Here is an 11,455-nt window from a genome sequence, read left to right on the forward strand (position 1 = left end):
GCCCATAAGGGGGGGAAAGGGGAAAACTTTTGGGGGAACAGCTGCAAGGAGGGCCTAACGGGAGAAGGGAAAATACTTGGACTTGTGTGACAAACTGAAAACCTTAAGAGAGTCATAGTTACTCCTGTTCTTTACCTGTGGTTCACTGAATTTCTTCACTTTGACATTCAGAGCACTGGGCAGAACCCAAAAGAAAAAAAAATGTTCCCCTGGTACTCTGGGTGGGTGTCATGCCCCTGGTACAACCCGGGACCATTCTACTAGTTCTCCATCACCTCCAGGCCAGTGAGCCAGGCCAGACCCTAACCGTAACCCCCCAATGACCACCATCCAACCCCTCCACCCTCCCTCCAGCTGTCCTGGACCTCCAGATATTAAAATGAGTAAGGCACATTTGGGGAGGGCCAATTCACTGGACCTTTTCAGGGGCAGCCATTGTGCACACATATGTCCATCATTTGCAGACAACGGTTAAAATTCAGTTCTGTTGGGTTTTCTGCAGTATCATCTATGTGCTATAAAAAAAAAGTGGTATAAAAGTGTGTGCTGGTGCTTTAGATGAGGGAAACACTGTTTAAGTTGTTTGCATAAACACCTGCCTGTCCTGACCTGTGACTGCTCCAACCAGAAGAGTCCCCCAGGGGTTCAAATACCAACATAAACGTTCTAGGAGGGACCAAGTGATGGGATAAGGGGGGTGGGGGTTTGGTAGTTTAGCGTACATGTATATTTACTGTAATTATGCTTTATGTATTTATTTTGTACATAAAACATTGTAAATATTATGTGATAAATTATATTGTGTATATTGTCTATGGTAATTTAGTCATGTGATATTTTAGCACCTGGTAATGGAAGCATCCAGTTTTGTATCCTGGTGACAGAGTATAAAAGGTACCAGTTTCTATCTGTCTGGGTTGCAGTTTAGGTCTCACTGCCTGCCATTCAAGTTGTTTGTTGTTGTTGTTGTTGTTGACTAAAAAGCACATGGTTTGGCACAGTTTACCATCACCTTGGCATCTCTTTCTACCGCATCATCCAGCCGCCAAATGCTCATCCTAACGCTGTTGAACAAGTCCTGATGAAAGTTTACAAAATGAAACATGAGATTATGAATGTATCTCACATGAGCACCGCAAACGCAGGAAACCGCTGGAGGTCTATTTCTGAATCACAACGGGTTTGTGCAACCATTGCGCTTTTGCTGGTGGATCAAAGAGGATATGTGCCACCGTGCTCACTACTGTTGACTTTCTGCAATGTAGGACTTAAAGCTCATTCCGCTGTAGCTCTGAATAGGTAGCTCTTATATGCTTATATTGTCACTGATACTACGCAGCGATGGTCAACATTTCATGCTGTTGCTGCTTTAAACAAGTTGATGATGGCATATGACCTTAAGCACAATTTGCAAAATCTTCCCCCTTATGAGCACAGCATTGACCTATCACTTTCTATATGAGTGAAACAGGACCACAATGACTCATGCATTTTTTATCACCCCTACACTTCCTTGAATGCCCAGTTCGAAATGCATGTATGCCTGGGTCACCTCTGGGGGGAGGGTTGCTAGGTAGCTGCCTCCCGGGTTTTTCTCCCATCTGCTTTTGGCAATCATGCAAGACTCAACATAAAGCCATCATGTCTTTGTAGCTCTCATCATCTGCGTGAATTTAAGAGGAAGCCTACTTTTTTAAAAAATATATAAATCATAAACATAACAACAATCATGATGCTTTATTGCTGCAACAGTGCAAGGAAATCAATTTGTTAATATTAGAAACTAAATTTAATGTTTACTTTTTGTGCCACAACCCATTGGAGACTCTTCTCAGTGCATCTGTTCAAGCAACATGTAACACCTCAGTGAGATCCAATAAGAATTATATCAAATCCAGCTGATGTACATGAGCATGTTTGTCAGGTCAGTGGGATGCTGGTATCGTGGATGTCATCTGAATCCCCTTCACATCCCGGCAAGCAGATCTTTACTGCCCGCAGATTACAGCTCAGGCTCTATGATGCATAGTTCAAAGAGCTTTAGGCTTTTCTACCTGACTTCTAATGACGCACTGTCAGCTGCTGTACCATCAACATTACAGGGCTGATTGTGTTTGGCCACCAACAACCAGCTCCTGTGTTGATTTAAGTAATCACGGGCACTTAGAGAAAGGGGGGGTAAGGGAGTGAGGGGGTGGGGGAGGGAGAGGGGAGACTGAGGCTAACAAGTGCCACTGCAGTTGAGTCTGTCTCTCTGAGGTCTGAGTTATCACAACAGTAACCATAATAACAATGGCCACCTTTAAGCTTATTAGAAGTGATTAGGGAGCTTAACCGAGCTCACGTCGCATGTGAAGAGATGAAATGGCATACTTGTTTGTAAGGTGGCCCGCAGCCAAAGAGAGAACAAAATGTATTAAATTTTTGACTTCATAAAGACCGGCCTATATACTTGAGGAAAATCCACTGTTGTTTGACTTGAGGGCAGAAAACCTGTGTGCTGCAACAGGGCAGCCACGGCGTAGGTGCTGGGACATCTGTGCCTCTCAGAGCCTGGGAGTGACAGTGCCTCTACTCCCCCAAACAGACACCTGTTGTGTGAAGTGACAGGTGGGCTCTCGGGCCAGAGTCCCCACCTGCTGCTGCTGCAGCTACAGCCTTGAGGCAGATTCACTTCACCACATGGAGTCCCTGACTGTGTGTGTGCTGTGGAGCACCAAAACAAGACAAAGCCTACCTCTGCACATCTTTCATCATTATCATTATTATTACATTTTTGTTTGTTATTATCAACATCACATTATTCCTATGTATTTTGTTTTTTTGTTTTCCTACTCATTACGTTGTGTGATATATGTAACTGCTGAGAATATTGTAAACCTGAGTCAAATTCCTTGTATGCATAGGCACACTTGACCATTAAAGTGGAATGTGATTCTTTTACTGAGATATATTTTTTAAAAAATCACCAATATGAAAGTCACTGTGTGTCTAGATGCAGCAAAATAATAAAGTAACTTGGAATATCTGTATGACCAAACTGAGCAAAATACAAGGGATTGTTGCCAGCAGCCGTGATCTGCTATGACTGGCACCAGCATGTTCTGACGCTCAGAGGTTTGGATGGAGAATGTTTTCACTCAGAAAGGCTCACCTGGCCACCTGACACTGAGACCTACACACGTCAGACAGCACGGCAACTACAAACAGTTGACATAAGCTTGAATCTTTAAATCCTTGACTGCGCAACCATGTAAGCAAGAGGAGAGGCAGCTGTTACCCAGGCTGCTTGGTGCCCGCATGCCAAATACCATGGCACCGAGCAGGCAGACACCTCTGCAAGTAATCATCAGACTTGCTCTGCACAGAATCAGAATTTAGCGGACCCAACTCGCTCTGCCTTGAGCTGCCATGTCACCTGTGGCACACTGGAATAAACCCCTGCAGAGGTCACCTGTTGTGCCCTTTGATATTAATCTCATTTGAGAGGATGGAGCTACTCCCAAAGCATTTGAGAGCACACACAGCTGTCTGTCTCATCACCGCACAGGCATGTATCAGTCGATAAACAAGTCGTGACAATAGCTCGTCCCTGCAGAGCTGAATATATGGATCTATAAGTCTATAGGCCATCAGTTGTTCTTAGTTTGCACGTGAGGCAGTCAGAGTTAACGCGGTGTCACCGGTTGTTAATGAAAACAGAGATTAGAGGGGATCATGGCAGGCAGACTGGTTCAGTGGAGCTGACCGTTGACGGGATGACCCGGGTTACCGTGCGTGAGCCTGACACAACCCAACTCAAGGTCACAGCCAGACAGAATGTAGATTAGCTGCCTCACAGAATGCGCTGGAGATTTTGCCTGAAACCCGTGTGGCCTGCTGGAGGGGGGAATTAGAGCTGAGGGAGAGAAAGTCAGGGATTTGATGATGGGGAAGAAAAAGTGGCATGACAAGCACAGTGGGGAAATATCCAGTGTAAAACTTGGCTGAACATGCAGTAATAGTAGTAGTGGGGAAAGGGGTCAAAGCCTACATTTCATACAAGTAGCCTAACATTATTATGAACAGATAAATAAAGCTTCATTGTTGCTATGAGCAATTCTCCAGTTTCAATGCAGCATGTAAACAATGAGAGGAATATAGTATTCCCTTAGATGAAACATATTAAATGTCTATTGTGTCTAATGTCTAAATGACTTTTCCCTCACTTGCAGACGTTAGAGTGCAGGCTGATAAAGCAGTGGGGAAACAGGCACTCACCTGTAGCTCACACCATGCTACCTCCACTGTGGTCTCCGTGTCCAGTCCCTTGTAGACTGTCTTGAAAGACCCCCGCCCAATCTCTATGTTGAATTTGAGATACCGTCCGTCAGGTGAGGTTGCCACAGCTTTGGTCTCCACGTCCTCTTTCTCTTCCTGCTCCCATTTCGCATCAAACTGGATGCGCGACAAGATCTTATGCTGTTTACTCTGAGCGGCTTCATTCTCAGAGTCAGAGCTGGCATCATGAGCAGCGGGTCCCGGGACCCAGTTGCCAGCCCGGGGCCCGGCGTCGGTGCCCTGGCTGAAGGGGGGCGTGTTGGAGCTGGTGCCCGGACTGGAGACGGGGGACTGCGACGGGAGCGACTCGTCCGTTTTCTCGTCCTCCGCTCTGGACTCGGTCAGTGTTACAATATTCTCAGCTGACCAGGACAAGGCTTTGGAGAGGGCGCCGCCATAAAGAGGCGAATCAATGTCCATACTGATTTTGTGCAGCCCGTAAGAGTTTCTCCTTGCGCCCAAGGTGTTCGTCCTCAACACCGATGGGACCCGGGGTAAGCAATCGTCGGTCATATCTACAGAGAGGCCGGGGAAGCTGGGTCCTGCGATTTCAACCTCTGCATGTGACATTGTAGCAGTTTCGATGCCTTATTAATTCCGAGCCTAAAAAACAATTCAATAATGCCATAAGGACTCCAGCGCACCGTTACGCTCCGTCTTGGACTACTTTTCCGTGATGTCAAAGGATTTAAATCAAATGACGAGCAAGAAACAGACCTATTTAATTGGTCAAAACAGGTGCGTTTTAGCAGAATTCAATGCAGTCTACCAAATATCTGAGCTTTGGCGTTGATTGTGGTAAAATTAACCCTTAAAAATATTTTGGAAACTAAAGATGCTTCTAAAACATGGAAAAGTAAGAGAATCAGACTTACTCTGTACAGCCTTTGTCTCAAAACATATTGCATGAATGCAGTGCGCAAATCAGCGCATTATTTCTCTCCAAAAATAATCCGTGTGTCCCTGTTCTCTCCTCTTTTCAAAGTCCTCAGCCATAACCTCTGGTGGAAGGGTAGATCTGGCCAGATATCAACAGAGGGCTGTGCGTCCTGTGCGCTCCAACTGCGCGTCTCCAACTCCGCCCCTCGCAGCTTAGAAGCGCTTATTTAACCAGGAGAATGACTGCAATTGCACTTGAGGGGAGATTCTTCAAAATCATTTTCTTCAATTTGTCGTTGCTTGGATAGACTCCCCAGTTTTTCTAAGTATTATGCGACCCTGAAATAGCTTTTCACTGCGTGGTTGGCGAATTTAGAATAAGAGGCTTATCAGTATTACGACCATCTAAAGATAGGAGCATGAAAAATGCTAAATTGTAAGGTTTATGTGTTTAGTTACATCACCACGTCCTCGCAGAATTAGATATTTAAAGGCTAAATTTGTGTCTTTGTAGGGCCATGTTACAGGTGGCATTCATGGATGTTTTTTTTTTTTTTTCAGTGACTTTTGAAATAGCAACAAAATGCACAATTCATGTTAAATAGCAGGATAAATGTCAGGAGAAGCTGCAACTGCGCACGGTTATAGTCACGTATGTAAATTACAGCTGAGTGTATCTCTTCCTCCTTACTGCCTTGTTTTGCAGACGTCATTCCATAGAGTTTCTGTGTATTTTGGCACACAGCAGCTTCTCAGAATAGATGAGTCATTTCACTATCTTTTCTCATCCTTGATGTGATTCAGACATACAGGTCTGGCAGTGTAGCAGATGCGCCTGTAGGGGGAGCCAGAGCGCCCACAGCCGCAGAAACAGGACACCTTTATCAGCCAAGGCCACAGGCAGCCCCACCTGTCACCCACTGGGTGTTATCAGCAGGCACACAAGCCTCTGGAGCTGCAAGAGGCCTGCAGGGACACACCACATGACCGGAGCGGGCCATCCAGCAGCCGTCCCGGTTCCTGCTGCTCTCTCGGTCCAGCTGCTGATACAAACTGTGTCACAGCATCTCAGCCAGCATGCAGGCCGGTGCAGAGAAAAACAAATTCTGGGAATCACTGACGTCGCCCCCTTCCTTGCGTTTCAGTAATGGCTTGTGCTGTTGCCCAATTTGTGTGAACGGGTGTAATGCTTGTACTCACTACACTAGAGGGCGCTGTTACATTAGGATTATCAATCATGCCTCATGCAGCCCCAAAAGAAATTAAGCAGTGTGTCAACGCTTTCTAATACACGGGGTGGACTAAATAGCATAAGCATCTTACATTATAATGCAATCCGATACAACAGGATATCCGTGCAATCAATAAAAACTTTGTGAAGCTGATTATAGAGACTTATTTGACAAAGTAGCATGACTCACTCCTGTAGCTGCCTCTGTAACTGTCATTTACAGCAGATTGACAAAATGTCAGAAAGAAATAAAAAATATCACTGGCAATTTATAGTAACTAAATCGTAATTACAAATGCTGATTACTAATTAGCAGAATGTGTTGGGTTTCACAGAGGCCTGACAATGCCTGTTTTTGCAGGACAACACAAAGCAAAGATCATGAGGACACACGTGAACCACACAAACTGCGAGTCAAGCGCTTCCAAACCACAGCCTCAGAAATGACCTGTGTGGTATAGTGCCAACAACAACAAAAAAAAACATTTCGATCTTCAAAGGGTTGGTATTTACTGCAGAGCTTTTCTATGGGATTGGATATATAATGTAAGGTGTGGACATTATTTTGCCCACCAGTTGTTTATAGACCAACTTTGGATGAAAAGGCATTTTTACTCAATAACAATTAGATCCTATTGTTTCAGGAATTCTTGAAAACAATAAATGAAACAAGTTTAGCAAATTTCTTATTTATTTTCCTACAGGATACCAAAAAGGAGTTTGAATACAGAGAGGATGACAAGAGTGTCACAGCAGGTTCTGTACTATAGGATTACAGCGATCTGTACGAGGTCCACCATTATTACAGTCAGCTAAGCAGAGCCGGGCTGGGAGCCCTGGTCCCTGTGGTATTCCTCTTTTGGAGGCATTTCATATTTCCGATACTCCCAAAATAATTGTCTTGCTGATGTTTTGTTCGGGGATTTCTTTGGAACGCCTGATGCGATGGTACAGAGGAAAATACCCATGAAAGCTGAGCAAAGGTCCACAGCTAAATATACCAAGTAGATATGTTAAAAGGGAAAATAGAAGTAAAACTAGTCATATATACAACAGAGAGTGAAGTTACAGCTGGTGGGAAAAGTCTTTCCCCAAGAGAATTCAGATATAATAGTTCTAACTCCCCTGATAGATTTGCTGTGAGTTTAACTGGCAACAAATGCTACGAATAGCAATGGTTACCTTAAACAAAGCGACAACTTCACAAGTTGTGCCACCGCAGCTGCTGTTTCCCAAAGACTTACATACGATATTGGTTCCCTTCCAATGAGAAAAGGCTTTGAACTTGGGTGAACCAAAAGGCAACAACAATTACCAGCATCCACTGGATTGGGCATTGAGGTGCACTTCATGTAGCCTTCAGTGGCTGGCCTTTTAATGCCTTTACAAAGGTACGAGTTCACAGATTTAGGGTTGGATTCCCGTATGATTTCAGAAGAACTTGACCCCCTTCCCATCATCCATGGTAATGATCTCCGCCTTGCCCTCAGTCTGTAACGCCTGCAGCGAGCGCAGCAGCATCCACTCTTCTAGACCATGAAATTCTGCAGAAACAGATTACAAACATTTTTAAAACATTTGCATCTCTATCGTAAATGATTCAAGAAGGTCAATATTGATTTATGGCAGCACTTTACTGGTGTCATACCTTCACCCTCTGTGTCATCGCCATTGGACAACTCATAAAGCGTACACACTGTGTTGACCATCCCATTTTTGGAAACCTAAAATGATGCACAAACAGAATAATGGTCACTCTTCGAAAAAAATACCATCAAAATTGTGCATTTATTGGGTATTAAACAGTATAGAATGTAGAAATCACCAACCAAACCAAAGCTCTGCACAAAGTGTGTGTCCTCTTTATTAGAACAATCCAATCATGACAAGATGACTCACCCACTGGTATATCAATTTGCCCCATTCCTCCGGCCGTCTCCACATGACTAAACACCGAGACTTGTTTTTGTCCAACCATTCAAGGTTTCCTGCAGCGGGACAACAGAGCAATAGCAAACAAAACACTGGTTTCCACACACAAAGGGCAAAGCATTCTTCATCTTAGCCGTGCACAATCATCCAGTCACAAAATCAATACCTTTTTTCCTCAGCTCCTCAAACACAACTTGAATGGCCTCTAATGACAGTTTTCCTGGAACTCGGTTAAGAACCAACAAAAGGTGGCACATTTCGAGAAGCACGATCCACGTCAACAAGTGTAGGCTCGATGAAAAAGCCTTTTAAGAGTCGTCATATCGTCTGTGGTGTATATTAAAAGACCTGAGAAAACACCTGCCTTTACCACACAGCAACAGTGTGAAAACTGACTGATACTGTTCAAAGATCAAACCGACTGTGACTTTGCTTCCTGCGCTCTTCAAGTTGGATTTCTAAAATCCTCGTGAGAAATCAAGAAAATCTTGTTCCACCCAGACCAGAAGAGAAACCCTACGTTTAAATAACTGGAAATTAAAATTAGCATGGGCTGCTGGGAGTAACTTGTAAGGTGGAATTGTATAATGACCTAAAAACTCGCCCTGCTTGTAACGTGTAATATTATTTTCATGCAGATACAGGCTTATAATAATTTTACATCCCAATAAGGGAGTTGGCCTGTATGCTGCTCTTATTCAAACAAGCTTAGTAAACATCACTCAAGACGACAGACAATATAGATGCCATAATGATTTCTTTTTTGCCTAAATATTTAATGATCTAATCTTGGATCAAGTTTTATGATCTAAAACTGCAGCCTTGAATAAATCGAAAGCTGACTGAGTGTAATTCAGGATACGTTCTATCTTCTTGTTGTTGAACACCGGGCTCTCCTGGGCCTCCATGACGTCCAGGGTGTAGAGTTTGTGGTGGCGGCAGTAGGACAGCGCCAGGGAGCACCATGCCGCCAGCTGCTTCTGTCTGGTGTCAACGTTGGGCTGTAGCCTGTCCACACGCAAAGGAGGAAAACATCCACTGGTTACATCGGGAAACAGCCGACCTGCGACCTCACGATGCTGACAACACCCTCACTGACACCTTTCAGCTCTGTTATTTCCATATATGAGTGAAGAATCTCCTCCTTTTACCTGAAAATATATGACTGATGCTTAAACCATGTTAGTAGCTGAACAGGCAGACTTCCACTGGGGTTAAAAAAAAAAAAAAAAAAAAAAAAACTCGGATATGTAAATAACTTAAAAACTCCTCTGCTGTTTTACATTTTCAGCAGCTTTTCACATTTGAATGAATCTCTCTAAGCAGAGGGAAGCAGGTGTAGGTTATTTTTTTTATTTTTTTAAACACATAAAACATTTCTTGATTTCTTTGGAGAATCAAATCCACAATATCAGCACACGAACTGCCTACCTAGAACACAATCAGGCCTATCTGTGTGTGTGACTGCGTGTGTGTGACTGCGTGTGTTGGGACACAGGGAGAACATCTGTATGCTGCAGTGTGGTTATCTGGAGGTTTCTGTACTTGTATTGGCTGTGAAAACACATTTCCTGCGGGACAATACAGACTATATCAATGTAAAGCATGAAGCAGGCATCAGTCTATCACATTAAAAAATATCTGTAATAATTAATAACAATCTGTGTTTTTCTTGGCTTTGAATCAGTGCAGCAAAGCATTAAGTGCAGGCAGCCGAGGAATTGTTACCCAAAGCATAAGTTAGCTGTCGAGCGAGCTAAAGCTAACATGTACACCGATCGTTTTCTTACTTAAGTGATTAAATGATTCATGATTACATATTTCAAATCGTACGCATCAACTGGAGCCTTGTCGAACAGGTGAATGTGAAAGACAAACGCAGGTAATGTTACACGGACTGAGGAGAGTCGGTGTGTTGAAGCCACTTCCCTAGCACCGCCGCCTCGCCTAGCTAGTTAGCTAACAGGATGCTAGCGAGCAAATCAAGCCTGCCGTTTGATTTTCTGTCCAAACGGAGCGCCGTGTGCCAAACCGAGCGCTGCCTCGGAGGTGTCGCTAAAGTGCAGCTGAGGGGGGGAAAGGTGACTCACGTGAAAAACGGAGGGAAGTTATACTGCCACGGCCACTCAAAACTCATTGCAACTGATCCCGCTGTGTCCCAGCTGACAGCTCCCGGAAACGAGTCCCACCTCCAAAATATTCCGGAAAAAACGTTTCTCAAACAGGCACTTCCGTGTGCACTGCGGAGTGATGAACCAACTCATTAAACTTGCAAGACATTATTTAGCCTTTTAAACAGACAGATGTTGTAAAATATATTTCGTGTTCCTGCTAATCTCATTTGCCCCTAAGTAAAATATTTCTACGCTTATTTTTTTAAAGTATATTGTATATTTTGGATTTTATGAGTTGTATATTCCCGGATGTATTCCCGTTAAGGTGTGAAAACGCGTCAAAATGGTAAATATTTAAATGTCTTATTTAATGGAGGGAAGTGATACATACTTGTTTTTCCTGGTTATTTACATCACACATCCTAATTTTTAAATTAAGTTTCTAATCATTTCTATCATGACACTAAGTTGTACCAATCCACTTCTACCATGTGGATAGCAGCCCCATAAAAAGTGACATAGGCCTAAAAACAAAAGTAAGAACATGCTTTTAAATATTTTAAATTTTAAAAAAAAGTTTAAAAATATTTTTTTGCAAAAACAAAAGTACATTTCAATTCTGTTTTTCAGCTGACTGAAAAAGGATGAGGCCTCTCACTTCCTCTCTATTCATTTTTTCCCTTCCTCTTCCTCAGTAGAACTATCCTAACTCGCTGACTCTGATTCTCTGTTGATCTAAAAATGAATTCTGCATCTTCATCACTGCAGTCTGTGTCTGCAGGGATCTCGCTGGGATCTTCTCTCGCTCTCTGAATCCTTTATTCGCCTTTCTTTTGCTATAAAATGAGCTGTGATGCCCTGCAGGGATACATATGGTTATAGTCATAATAATGCCTGTTTTTGTGGCGAACATGATCATATCTTCCAATTTCAAACCACTTTTTTCTTCATCAGCATATTAAGACAGTGGTTTTAATTA

The 11,455-nt window shown here is 43.3% G+C and overlaps 2 protein-coding genes across 3 annotated transcripts in view; both read right to left on the reverse strand.

Annotated features, from left to right (window-relative positions):
• wnk4a (WNK lysine deficient protein kinase 4a) overlaps positions 1-5,354 on the reverse strand; it is a 40,043-nt gene extending 34,689 nt beyond the window's left edge. The window contains exons 1-2 of one of the 2 annotated variants that reach the window (XM_030077753.1): positions 5,196-5,352; positions 4,261-4,923 (exon numbers count right to left, since the gene is read on the reverse strand). In XM_030077753.1, coding sequence (XP_029933613.1) covers positions 4,261-4,890 — 630 coding nt within the window. In that variant the 5' untranslated portion in view covers positions 4,891-4,923; positions 5,196-5,352. Of the gene's footprint in view, positions 1-4,260 lie in introns of both variants that reach the window. The other variant, XM_030077754.1, reaches the window with a different exon arrangement.
• Positions 5,355-7,103: 1,749 nt separating this feature from the next.
• vps25 (vacuolar protein sorting 25 homolog) lies at positions 7,104-10,587 on the reverse strand. Its single transcript, XM_030078542.1, has 6 exons — positions 10,453-10,587; positions 9,225-9,370; positions 8,529-8,582; positions 8,330-8,418; positions 8,079-8,154; positions 7,104-7,974 (listed from the first exon to the last, which is right to left on the reverse strand). The coding sequence occupies exons 1-6, from the start codon at positions 10,497-10,499 to the stop codon at positions 7,862-7,864; spliced, it is 525 nt and encodes a 174-aa protein (XP_029934402.1). The 5' UTR covers positions 10,500-10,587; the 3' UTR covers positions 7,104-7,861.
• Positions 10,588-11,455: the final 868 nt, after the last annotated feature.

This window comes from Myripristis murdjan, chromosome 19 (assembly GCF_902150065.1).
Source record: "Myripristis murdjan chromosome 19, fMyrMur1.1, whole genome shotgun sequence".
NCBI lineage: Eukaryota > Metazoa > Chordata > Actinopteri > Holocentriformes > Holocentridae > Myripristis > Myripristis murdjan.

Coding starts and splice junctions, on each gene's coding strand:
- vps25 (XM_030078542.1), bottom strand. CDS start 10,499: ATGAGTTTTGAGTGGCCGTGGCAGTATAACTTCCCTCCGTTTTTCAC. Junction 9,371..10,452: donor AACTTCCCTCCGTTTTTCAC/GTGAGTCACCTT, acceptor GCGTGTGGACAG/GCTACAGCCCAACGTTGACA. Junction 8,583..9,224: donor CAACAACAAGAAGATAGAAC/GTATCCTGAATT, acceptor ACCGAGTTCCAG/GAAAACTGTCATTAGAGGCC.